This window comes from Phyllopteryx taeniolatus, chromosome 7 (genome assembly GCF_024500385.1).
Source record: "Phyllopteryx taeniolatus isolate TA_2022b chromosome 7, UOR_Ptae_1.2, whole genome shotgun sequence".
Taxonomy (NCBI): Eukaryota; Metazoa; Chordata; class Actinopteri; order Syngnathiformes; family Syngnathidae; genus Phyllopteryx; species Phyllopteryx taeniolatus.
Window position 1 is genome coordinate 5,179,625 of NC_084508.1, and position 12,142 is coordinate 5,191,766.

Below are 12,142 nucleotides of genomic sequence, written 5' to 3' on the forward strand. Positions count from 1 at the left end.
ATGGCTGTCCACCAACGTTCACCATCCAACCTGACAGAACTGGAGAGGCTCTGCAAGGAGGAATGGCAGAGGATCGCCAAATCCAGGTGTGAAAAACTTGTTGCATCATTCCCAACAAGACTCATGGCTGTATTAGCTCAAAAGGGCGCTTCTACGAAATAATGAGCAAAGGGTCTGAATACTTATGGCCCTGTGATATTTCAGTTTGTCTTTTTCAAGAAATCTGCAAAAATGTCAACAATTCCGTTATTTTCTGTCAATATGGGATGCTGTGTGTACATTCATGGGGGGGAAAATGAACTTAAATGATTGTAGCAAATGGCTGCAATATAACAAAGAGTGAAAAATTTAAGGGGGTCTGAATACTTACCGTACCCACTGTATGTCGGAGGAAGCTTGCTGCTAACACCACCAAAGATAAGAAAGGTGTCGTGCAGAAGTGCAAGCACGTGAAAGTGCGTCAAAGTCGGGACCTGGAGGAAGTGGCTTACAAGTGGTCCTGTATGTGCAACGGGACTTACAGAGCACAATAAGACCATCGCACCAATATGTTAACGGTAAGTTTGAATCAACTTGAAATCGTTTTCACATCGATTCACAATAATTTTGTATTGTACAGGGTGTATTTAGGCCACGAAAAAGTGCTTCAAACGAGCAGTGTATCGTCTTTAACCGACGACCCCTCCCCCTATTAGTCCGTTAAATCGAGGTTCTACTGGAGATTTAAAAAACTTCTTTTTTTTTTTATTATTTCGTTTGTGTGAGCCATTGCTCCATCTACTGGAACTTAAAAGCAATTGCAAGGTTTTTTTTCCCCATGAGCGGTCAGGTGACCTCACCAGTAGCTATATTTAGTTTAGCTTAGCTTACAGACCAGCTGAAGAGCGCAAACGAGGTGAGCAAAATTGCAAACAATGACATGTACGACCTCCGTGTATTCAAAATACTGCAGACTGAGGACGGTGACATCTCAACAAAAAGCACCACACACTGCTATGCTAGGCTAACTACTATGTAACAACATACAATAAACCGCCACATGCTGCTGCACTAATCTACTACATATCAACATCAGCAACACACACTCTGCTATGCTAACTATTAGGTACCAAGGTAAAGTGCCACATGCTGCTATAAGCTAACTACTACATCCACCTGTTGCGCTGCTGTTTTGTGAGGTACAAGATGGCTGAGGGCGTCGTGCTGCGACATCACACGGCAGCCATTTTAGCGAGCGGCTCGGTCAATTCCCTGAAAACTTTGTGGGAAACCAAGATCCAGAAAATCCAGGACAACCGGGAGAAGCAGAGCAGGAGGCCGCGCAGCAGGTGAGACTCCGCCTCCCCGAGTAGCAGACCAATCGGATGGGTCGAGGAGATATGTTGCCAAAAAATCAAGTTGCTGTTTGACTTGTTGATTGTTTGAAACTTGAAGGCCTTTTTGGCCAGATTTTCCATCGGCGATATCACACAAAAATATCCGATTTTCTAAATTCTGACCAATCCCAGGACACTCATGAATTCTGTGGAATCTGGTGACGTCGATAATGTCAGCTTGAGCTGAGAAATGTTGTGCGCTGCAGGTTGGGCGCAGCGGCAGCGGGCGTTTGGGAGGAGCGCCACACTCTCGCTCGCCTCAGAGACAAACTGAAGACACAAGATGGACGCCTGGTTCTGCGCCTGGAGCACGAGGAGTGGAAGGTGAGCGACGTTACGGTGACATTGCCGCCGATCTTAACAGTGGTGCGAAATAACAGAGTTCAAATAGTTTGTTACTGTACTTAAGTAGGCTTTTCAGGTCATTGCTTATTTCTTTTTTTTTTTGAAAGCAGATGTGTGTACTTTCTAATCTGTACGTTGACAAAATAGGCGGCTTCCGCTTTTAACCGCCACGAATGACGACACGACGTAAATGGAAAGCGAAAGTCAAACGCAAACGAGAGCTTGATTGACGGAGATCTCGCAAGGCGGAATGTCTCGACCCAGTCGGCATTAGCAACTGCGACGCTGCGGATTCGGAGAAGCGAGACATTCCCCGTATCCGTGGCCTATTGAAGAGATTTGGGAGACGTTGTCTGCTCCGACAACAGCTCAGGGCAAACATGTTGTGCCTTGTGTCAGCCTAAAAAGCATTCGAAAATTCTCCGCCGGATCTGAACAAACATGATTTGTTGCTGATTTTGCATTTTCTGTTTCTTCTTCTTCACATGGTTTAGACCGCATAAAAGCCTGAGGCAACACTAGTAAAACGGTTTCTTGACTTATATAATGTATCATTTACTGTGTATAATGAACAGTCTTTTGTTCTTAAGTACACTTCAGTCTGTACTTTTTTTGACTTGTGGCCCACTGCACTTATGTAAAGGAGTTGAATCAGAAATTCTTTGGGACAAGTATCTGTATTTTGTACTAAAGTACTTCTTTCCTTGAACCTTTGACCTGGACTTTGTGACATGGCTGCACAGGCGCTGCCGGGCTGCCTGGTCCGGCTGAGTCAGATCCAGGAGTGGCACATCCACCGGACCGGACTGCAGAAGATCCCCAACTTCGTCTCCTGCTTCCGCGATCTCCTGGTCCTGGATCTGTCGCGGAACGGGGTGAAAGAGATCCCCAAAGAAATCGGTCGGTGACGATCACGAGAGAACGGATCGATTATAACGTGAAGGAAGTGACTCGAGCGCGTTGCAATGTCGCAGGCGGGTTGAAGCGACTCCGAGAACTTTTGCTCAGCTACAACAGAGTCCTCTTTGTTCCGGAGGAGCTCGGAGACTGCGAGAGTCTGGAGAGGCTGGAACTCGCCATGAACCGAGACCTGGACCAGCTTCCGGACAAGGTAAAGGACCTTCCGGAACGTGGAGTCTTTGTAGGCTGCTGAAAGTAAGCAGGATGCTTCGGCTGCTTCGCTCCAAAGTGGAGATTAGATTTGAATTCTGTTTATCATTGCGGATACGTTGCAGACAAACGCTGCGAATCTGGAAAAGCCGTATCCCCAAAAAATAGCTATACCCCTCCTACAAACTTGAAACACATTTAAACTTATTAAAACACACTCGTAGTTCTGAAGACCCTTTTTTAAGTATTCTTTAGCACCCGTATTCCTTAACATGTTCAACCAAACTATCACATTTTGACTAACGAAAGTGCACGAACATGTGACACGCCACAGACAAGCTAACTGACATTTGCATAGAGGTTACAGTCATTCTAAACCTCGAAACCATAAGGCACAGGAACACATACAAAGAGCACTAGACTATACTAGCAGGCGTATATTCTCTCTGTGGGAACAACCATTATTACTGGAGCTTAGTTGGGGGCCTTGTGTGCCTCATCTTCTTGCAGTCAATTATGGTGCATCTCTTCGAGTAAAGCTCAGTGCTGCCCTGCATGTGGCACACCGTGGTACTACATTAAAGGCGTGCTACCTGAAATTCAAAATACAGCCGTCCTCGCCATATCGCAGTTCACTTTTTGCGGCTTCGACTCATCGCAGATACTTGTAGTACTTATATAGAGCTATTTTAATATAGCCTACCACTGCTAGTTAAAGCCAATTGTAATCCATAAGAAGCGCCCCCGCCCCCCCAACATGCTTCGCGTTGGTCATCACGGGTCATCTTCAGTCTGGTTCAGTTCTTCCCGCTCTGCCGTTGCGTCCAGCTGTGCCAGCTGAGGCGTCTGGATCGTCTGGACCTGTCCATGAACGCGTTCGGCGCCGTCCCGCCGTGCCTGCTGCGCATGCCGGCGCTGGAGTGGCTGGACATGGCGGGGAACCGGCTGCGCGCCCTACCCCGAGACATCCACAGGTAAGCGAACGCCGACGCCGCGACACCCGCCCGGCTCCTCCGGTAACCCGTCCAAAGGCAGAGTTTCTGTCCTCAGGATGGAGAAGCTGCACGCGCTGTGGCTGCAGAGGAACCAGCTGGAGAAAGTTCCAGAGAACATCAGCAGGATGCCCCGCCTGGACACGCTGGTCCTGAGCAGCAACCGACTGATGGACATCCCCCCCGTCATGGAGGACATGGCCAACCTCAGGTGTGTCTGCTGCTGTGCTTCCCGTCTCAAATCTCGGCGCGTGGGCGTATGTCGGTCGGACAAACTCATTTTGTTTCCACGAGAAAATGAATAGTTCAAAGTTGGATGTCCATCCATCCATTTTGCGTACCGCCTATCCTCACGAGGGTCGCGGGCGTGCTGGAGCCGAGGTAAAATACTTCACTTGAATAGTTATAACGAGCCAATTTCTGTATGTCAAATTGTTTGACTCATATTATTTTCAAGAAATCGGTTATTTAATGAGATAAATAAATCATGTCAACTCGTTTGTTTAAAGGCTGAACCCGATTGAACTACAGTGCGGTTCCGCATCCGTTTTCACGAGTGGCCCGACAGTAGGCCGCTGGTTTTGCCGCGCTGTCGCAGATTACAGCCAATCAAAATGCTTTCACTCATGCTAAAAATAGCATAGCTGTTATGTTATGGGTCAAATTGACCCGTTTTAAGGTTTGAAGATCTAGGAAAAATAGTTCAAAAGTATTTTTGCAGCTTGAAACTTCTTCTGCTTGCCTTAATTAGTGCAATCAACATATAAAATGAAAATGGTTCATCTGACATATTTGCAACCACCCCCTGCATGTTTATATCACATAGATACTGTTCGGGTCAATTTGACCCACCAGTCAAACTGGAGGTAAAAGGGTGTCAGACATGTCAGACTATTTCTTTCTTCGTAACTGTGAGACTTACTTAGTCTCTCACACACACACACACACACACACACACACACACACACACACACACACACACGCGTGGTGACTTTTGACGGGAACCATTTTTGTTCTCCACCCACATTCAGTGGACACTCAACAGGGGAGGGGCAAAACATATAAAAGATTCTCTGCAACATTACACTCTGTCAGGGAGACCTTTCTAAAATGAGCAACAGAAGCAAAAGGATGACAGTCCAGAAGGTTCTGGAAGGCATCTTTGCTCATGACCGTGAAATAGATGAGGACGCGTCTGAAGATGAAGGCTATCTTGAGCTCAATTCTGATCCGAATGATTCTGATTTTGAACCAGATGAGGGAATTGATATTCCTATTCCTCCAAGCAAGACAAGACACACACACACACACACATTGTTATATTGCTATTGCTTGTTTTTTTGTTCATTTCTGGTTCACAAACAGTGCATGTCTGTCAAACAAAATGGTTGTTTGTCCATTTGTGCCCTGCGATTGGCTGGGGACCCCTTGAGGGCGTAGCCCCGCCTCTCACGCAGAGTGAGCTGGGATCAGCGCCAGCACGCCCGCGACCCGCGTGAGGTTAAGCGGTACGGAAAATGGATGGATAGATCATTTCATTGTGCTTAACCAACCATTTACTTGATAAAATACAGAAATGTCAAATTGTGTATTTTTCTAATACTATAATTTGATTATTTGCAATAATTCAGTGACTTAATCAGATAGGGAACAAAGACATCTTAATAACCAATGAATGAAAAAAATAAAATAAAATCTTGATAATGCTGGGTGGCGGCTGGGCGGGATTAAAGAAAGAACGCTGATGAAGTTTTTGGATGGGGCAAAAATGACTCCTGGCTCTTTTTGTGTGAAGGTTCGTCAACTTCCGGGACAACCCGTTGGCGCCGGAGATGGCCACAACTGACGACGGCGACGACCGCGAGATGTTCGGACGAGAATTCATGCTGACGTACATCCGGGAGGCTCGGAAGAGAGCGCATGCCGCGCTTAACGTGCACGCGCTCTCTCACGCGTGACCCACCGGGACGGCGGACGCCCAAGTGGATTACGAGTAAACATCGGAAGCGGCAGAAGAAGAGCCGGCAGGTGTGGCTGTCATCAGGACGTTCTCCAGGGTCACCTGAGCGCTGACGTAACGCGTCAGCCGTCCGCAGAATCCTTTGCTGCGCAGGAACTCGATTCTACCGGCGTCGATCAGAAGTTTGCAGCGGCGTCCGATCCGCTCGCGCTTGCCCGGCGACAGAAATCTACCGACGGATCACAGAAATAAACGCAAATAAGCAAAGTCATCGGCTAACGATTCTTCATTAACGTCAAGCGTCCGCGTAAACATTCAAGGTCAGAAAGGTTTACCCCGGCGCGACGTCCGTCTCCTCCGCCATCAGCGGTTCGTGTTCTTCATCCGCTCTCTGATCAGATGCCGCTCGCAGGCCGCACGTGGCCCAGCTGGACATGCGGCAGAAGCTCGAGAATTCGGTGGGACCCAGACCCAGATCAGAGAAGAATTTCTGACCCACATAGTGACGCCACTCGCAACGATGGTGACAGGACAGTGCCACCGCCAGGCCCAGAACCGGAGAAGGACCAAAGGACCCGCGGGGATCGGAGGATCCGCAAGGACCTTGCTCGGCAGGTCCGCGGGCAGGGCGGGATCTCGGGTGCGTCTCCCGCTGCAGAGTCACGCGACGCTTTGTGGCATTTTCTCGCCGGGCCCGCTTGTTGTCGATGCGTCGACAATGTTCGGAACAAACAGCGAAGAGCCAAATCTGAAGAAGAACATTTGTTTCTTCAACATTCGGCGGAATTTGCATCGCTCACCCTTTTTAGCGCAGCTCTCACCTGTCGCCGCTCTGCATAAATGCTTCCCGACGCAGACGAGCGGCAGCTGGCGTCCCAGCAGCGGGACTTTACCTGCGAGAGAAAGGGTCACGTGAGCTCTGGTCACGGTCTCTGTCTCGGTCTCGGTCTGGCGCCTTACTCAAATCAAGATGCTGAATGTCAATCTGCAGCCTGGCGAACTCCACGTCGGCGTCCTGATGTTTTCCGTCCACCTGAACACATAACAGAGCAGCTTTTATTTTGAAAGGTCGGTCGGAGGCCAGGAAGCGAGCGTTCTCTGTCCACCGAATTGAGCGCGGCGTCCCTGTTAGGCCTCCTTCCAAAACCCCGCATCGATTCAATTCGCGCCCTGGCCTTGAATCGGGTGCTGCTTCGCTCCACCAGCAGCATCTGCAGACGTTCTCTGGCCGGCTGCGGCGGGGTCTGCTCCCGCAGGGCTCGGTGGATCCAGTGCGACAGCTTCCCTCGACCCGCCCCGAACTCCGCGTCCCAGCAGCCCCAGCGCCTCCAGGTGGCCCAAGATGGAGGACTGATTGAAAACGCCGGCGCATGTCAGTCGGACGGCTTCGTTCCTCAGCCGTCACGCCGCATCTCAGGTGGGCTACCTGCTGCTTCAGGTGTTTGTGGGCCGAATCTCCGTTCTTCGGGTTATTCGCTTCCTCCTGGAAAACTGCGTGTGACACAAAGTGTTCCTCCAACTGGAACGGCAGACCTTCAGCAAACGCATGTAGCGTCACGCACGCAGACAAACGGACGGACCATGAGTGAGACAGGCAAGGAGGCGGTCAGACAGACAGACGTCACCTTTTGCAGCAGTGTTGAGCGTGTCCAGCAGGTGTCTTAACTGAGTGGCGCTACGCTCACACAAACTCACCTGTTAAGGTAGCGTGTTACCATGGTAACATGACAAGGAAAATGCTGATACATAGAGAATGAAATCAAAATGGCCGTTACCTGTGGGAGCGTCTGCCCATTTTGGTCAGCGGAGCCAGCGTTGATGTTTTCTACGTAATAAACCTGACGACAGAAATCATGTCCATGTTTTCTACGAGGTTTACTACACGATCATCACACCAAAACACTACCCAGCCTGGACTTGGACAGCTGCAACCAGGAATCTCCTTTCAGGACTTCCACTGTGGAAGCTTCCTTTCTCTTTCAGGACAAACAGTCCACTCTTATATTGAGAAACATTCCAGACTCCCTCCCCACTTTGCCTTCTATTTCCACTGAGGTCCGCTTACTTCATTGCACTGAAGTTGACCATGCCCTTTCGGTTTCCTCAGAGCAAATCCCACCACCGACGATGAAATTGGCAAGGGAATTCTGCTCAAACGGACGTTTGACTGACTCTGATCACAATCTGCAGCGGGACTTTGGCCCGGGGCTCAATGGTAGTTGTATACTTGGATCGGAGAAAGGTGTTCACGGCACGTCAGAGCTCAGCGCAGACTGTCCTCACGATGGTGATCTTGATGTTCCTCATGATGTTGATCTGTGCTTGGTGTCGCCTTGCGAGTTCCAGCACCAAAAGATCAAACCAGTAGAGAACCGGCAGCAGTTTGTGGTCTCTGATCAGTCCTCCCAGGACCAAGGCAGCAGCACAAGCCAGGAAACCCCACACACATCAGTTGGCGACTCACTCCTCATGGCCCTGGACTCTGATGTCCCACCCGCTATAGAAGATTTCCCTTCCTTGGTCATGGACTCTGACGATGACTCGAGTAGTCCCCTCTATCCGGGACATCCCGGCGTGACCCTCTCCCTCAGGCCAGGTCCGCATTCCTCCCCTGACCCGACATCAGCCCCGGTCAAGGACTTTCCACCGTTACCACCGCAACCAGAAGCTTGCATGGCAGACGTCGATGCCTCAAGCAAGAACCAAAAGACTTCAGTTAGCAAGACAAAAAAAACAGCGGGAACCTTGCAAAGGGATACTTCTGGAAGCCTATCTATCCAGAACATCAAGTCCAAGGCCAGCAGCACCGCAGCACTTAAATCGGCCCCCGCCCTTGACACTAAAGTATCCGCCCGGATTTCACTGGGTGGATCGAGAAGTGCAAGTGCCAAACCTTCGGTGTCAGGTAGGCCAGCGTCATCTGTAGGCCGTCATTTCATCTTCTTACTGGATTTGCAACAACTCTGAACATTCCGTAAGATTCATTGAGATGCATTGAAACATTTTAAACTGCTCGTCCTTTTGCTCAGTGACCAAAACCTCTGAGGCCTCTGCTGTCCACGTGGACCTGGCTTACCTGCCGTCCGGGTCTGCCTCGTCCACCATCAACTCGGACTTGTTCCGACGCCTTCGCTCCTCCTATTACGTGGTGAGCGGCGAGGAGCGCATTAAGGTGGCGGTCATGAGAAGCATCCTGGACGCTCTGCTGGACGGGAAGAGCAGCTGGCCAGACACTCAGGTTAGTGGGCGCTCCGGTCGCCTGGGTGTGTTGACCCGAGAACCTTCTGATCGCTCCGTCTCGCCAGGTCACGCTCATCCCGACGTTCGATTCCGTGGCCATGCACGAGCGGTACCAAGACACCCACGAGCAGCAGAGCCAGCTGTCAATCACCGTGTTGGGGAGCAACAGCACCGTGGCCATGCAGGACGAAACCTTCCCCGCCTGCAAGGTGGAGTTCTGAGCCTGGCTCGGCCCATCCCTGATTTTATGGAGAGTACTTGATAGTTGTTGTGGTTAAAGGGCACACATTTGAAACCTGCGGCAACCCTTCGATTGGCTCGTCTGAGCGCCCTCAGTCCATCACTTTCTGTCTAGACCAAGAGCTTCATGCTAGCAGTCTACAAAATCCTCGGGGGATTTCCAGGGCACCGATGAAGAAGCAGGTTCTGGTCTTAAGTTCGCTAGGTCGCAACTAGAGGGCGTTAAGTAGGGTTGGGGAGGAGGATTAGGAGCTGGTGGAGGTTCAGGTTGGGACAGTTTAGGTCATGGGAGCGTCGTGTGAACGAAATTGTTAGCTTGGACTTTATTGGGAGGGGAAAGAAGCGTCCGAGCTTCTGGGTTTTGATGTTTGTTTATTTTGTTTAACCCTAAACCGTGGACGTGAAAAGTGATTCATTCATACTGACTCGTAGATACTCCAACCCTAAAAGCTTTTGAGGATCAAGTCCTGGTGAGGTGGACTTGATTATGTTATCATGAAGTTCCCATCCACCACATGGAAAGCTAGAAGCTCATGGTTATCACTTTGCAATAATCATACACTCGCGATGAGTGCAAAAACTCCACTTAGCATACGCCTCCTTGGTGTTGCTACGGTGCACTTTCACACAAAGAAGAACATTAACTCAGTTGAAAAAGAAAAGCCTGGATGTCAACCGTCCAAGTGTTGTTTTGCTCACAAAAATCCTTTGTATTTATTTATTTATTTTCAAATGTATTTTTCCAACGCTCCATTCCGCATTTCGACCGCTGCGGTACGAACCTCACATTTGATCAAAGCGTTTGACAACTGAAGCAGTCATTGAAATATTGCGCCCCCTGCCGGCCTTCTTTGGCAATCCCCGCACACGCACACACACACACACACACACACACGCAGATAAATGCATTCACATGTATACTGTAAATACATCTATATTTTGGATACATTTTGAATGATATCACATGGTCCTTTGAGGTTTCAAGTTAAAGCGTTTAAAATGGTTTGGCAGAGAATTTCTTCCCAGTTTTTTTTCCTCTCTCACTAAACTTTGTTATATTTACAAATGTATTTTTCGAAACTAAACTTTGCACTCACACACACTGTTACGGTTTTGAGACACGAATTTGAAGTTTCCCCGAACTCACGGCTGTGGTGTCCTTGAGCAAGACGCTGATACCCGAACTGCCCCCCGCGCGCTCCGGTGTGTTCCGCTAACAAGTGTGTGTGTTCACTGTGAGAACACATTTTGTGTGCATGCTTGCATGTTCATGACAATAAAGGTGATACTTTCTTCTTCTCTGTTGAAAGGAAAAGTTCCATTTCATGTGTATTCGTGTACGAAACGTGACCACAACACGTACCCAGGGTGCATTGCATTGCTTGTCTTCTATTTTGTCCATCCATCCATCCATTCTCTACCGCTTATCGCGACTTATCGGGTCGCGGGGGCAGTAGCTTCAGCAGGGACGCCCAGACTTCCCTCTCCCCAGGAACTTCATCCAGCTCTTCCTGGGGGGATCCCGAGGCGTTCCCAGGCCAGCCGAAGGATGTAGTCTCTCCAGCGTGTCCTGGGTCGTCCCCGTGGTCTCCCCCCGTTGGGACGTGCCTGGAACACCTCACCAGGGAGGCGTCCGGGAGGCATCCGAATCAGATGCCCCAGCCACGTCATCTAGCTCCTCTCGATGTGAAGGAGCAGCGGCTCTACTCTGAGATCCTCTCGGATGACCGAGCTTCTCACCCTATATCTAAGGGAGAGCAGATGAAACTCATTTCGGCCGCTTGTATCCTGGATCTCGTTCTTTCGGTCCCGACCCACAACTCGTGACCATAGGTGAGGGTAGGAACGTAGATCGACCGGTAAAGCGAGAGCTTCGCCTTTCGGCTTAGCTCCTTCTTTACCACAACGGATTGATACAAAGTCCGCATCATTGCAGACGCCGCACCGATCCGCCTGTCGCTCTCCCGTTCCATTTTTCCCTCACTTGTGAACAAGACCCCAAGATACTTGAACTCCTCCACTTGGGGGAGGATCTCATCCCCGACCTGAAGAGGGTACGCCACCCTTTTCCGACTGAGGACCATGGTCTCAGATTTGGAGGAGCTGATTATCATCCCAGCCGCTTCACACTTGGCTGCGAACTGCTCCAGTGAGAGTTGGGGGTCAGGGCTTGATGAAGCCAACAGAACGACATCATCTGAGATGCAATACGGAGGCCACCAAACCGGACCCTGCGCCTAGAAATTCTGTCCATAAAAGTTATGAACAGAATCGGTTACAAAGGGCAGCCTTGGCAGAGTCCAACCCTCACCGGAAACGAGTTCGACTTACTGCCGGATATGCGGACCAAACTCTGACTCCGATCGTACAGGGACCGAACAGCCCATATCAGGGGGTTCGGTACCCCATACTCCCGAAGCACCCCCCACAGGACACCCCGAGGGACACGGTCGAACGCCTTCTCCAAGTCCACAAAACACATGTAGACTGGTTGGGCGAACTCCCATGCACCCTCGAGGACCCTGCCAAGGGTGTAGACCTGGTACACTGTTCCACGGCCAGGACGAAAACCACACTGCTCCTCCTGAATCTGGGATTCAACTTCACGATGAACCCTCCTCTCCAGCACCCCCAAATAGACCTTACCAGGGAGGCTGAGGAGTGTGATCCCCCTGTAGTTGGAACACACCCTCCGGTCCCCTTTCTTAAAAAGGGGGACCGCCACCCCAGTCTGCCAATCCAGAGGCACTGTCCCCGATGTCCACGCGATGTTGCAGAGGCGTGTCAACCAGGACAGTCCTACAACATCCAGAGCCTTGAGGAACTCCGGGCAAATCTCATCCACCCCCAGGGCCTTTCCACCGAGGAGCGTTTTAACC

The 12,142-nt window shown here is 50.2% G+C and overlaps 3 protein-coding genes across 4 annotated transcripts; 2 read left to right on the top strand and 1 right to left on the bottom strand.

The window, feature by feature from the left end:
• The first annotated feature begins 554 nt into the window (after window positions 1–554).
• On the top strand, window positions 555–6,054 carry lrrc39 (leucine rich repeat containing 39). 2 transcript variants are annotated; one of them, XM_061780286.1, is made up of 8 exons: window positions 555–895; window positions 1,179–1,328; window positions 1,583–1,700; window positions 2,465–2,621; window positions 2,696–2,832; window positions 3,660–3,805; window positions 3,882–4,034; window positions 5,619–6,054. In XM_061780286.1, the coding sequence occupies exons 2-8, from the start codon at window positions 1,186–1,188 to the stop codon at window positions 5,779–5,781; spliced, it is 1,017 nt and encodes a 338-aa protein (XP_061636270.1). In that variant the 5' UTR covers window positions 555–895; window positions 1,179–1,185; the 3' UTR covers window positions 5,782–6,054. The 2 variants fall into 2 exon arrangements, with proteins under 2 accessions (XP_061636270.1, XP_061636272.1); XM_061780288.1 differs by having other exon boundaries at window positions 1,186–1,328.
• On the bottom strand, window positions 5,811–7,871 carry trmt13 (tRNA methyltransferase 13 homolog). The gene is given in 12 exon segments (XM_061779575.1): window positions 5,811–6,012; window positions 6,119–6,484; window positions 6,486–6,531; window positions 6,605–6,676; window positions 6,744–6,816; window positions 6,959–7,091; window positions 7,093–7,133; window positions 7,210–7,316; window positions 7,409–7,478; window positions 7,559–7,621; window positions 7,679–7,757; window positions 7,849–7,871. Coding segments are annotated over 12 exon segments (1,275 nt in total).
• Window positions 6,389–10,119, top strand: LOC133481199 (microtubule-associated protein 1S-like). The gene is made up of 3 exons (XM_061780285.1): window positions 6,389–8,688; window positions 8,813–9,021; window positions 9,089–10,119. The coding sequence occupies exons 1-3, from the start codon at window positions 7,911–7,913 to the stop codon at window positions 9,242–9,244; spliced, it is 1,143 nt and encodes a 380-aa protein (XP_061636269.1). The 5' UTR covers window positions 6,389–7,910; the 3' UTR covers window positions 9,245–10,119.
• Window positions 10,120–12,142: the final 2,023 nt, after the last annotated feature.

Excerpts from the sequence above, each read along its gene's own strand:
- LOC133481199 (XM_061780285.1), top strand. The coding sequence starts at position 7,911 with ATGAAATTGGCAAGGGAATTCTGCTCAAACGGACGTTTGACTGACTCT. Across the intron at positions 8,689-8,812 it reads TGCCAAACCTTCGGTGTCAG|TGACCAAAACCTCTGAGGCC; the intron begins GTAGGCCAGCGT and ends CCTTTTGCTCAG. Across the intron at positions 9,022-9,088 it reads GCAGCTGGCCAGACACTCAG|GTCACGCTCATCCCGACGTT; the intron begins GTTAGTGGGCGC and ends CCGTCTCGCCAG.
- lrrc39 (XM_061780286.1), top strand. The coding sequence starts at position 1,186 with ATGGCTGAGGGCGTCGTGCTGCGACATCACACGGCAGCCATTTTAGCG. Across the intron at positions 2,833-3,659 it reads TGGACCAGCTTCCGGACAAG|CTGTGCCAGCTGAGGCGTCT; the intron begins GTAAAGGACCTT and ends CGTTGCGTCCAG. Across the intron at positions 3,806-3,881 it reads CTACCCCGAGACATCCACAG|GATGGAGAAGCTGCACGCGC; the intron begins GTAAGCGAACGC and ends TTCTGTCCTCAG.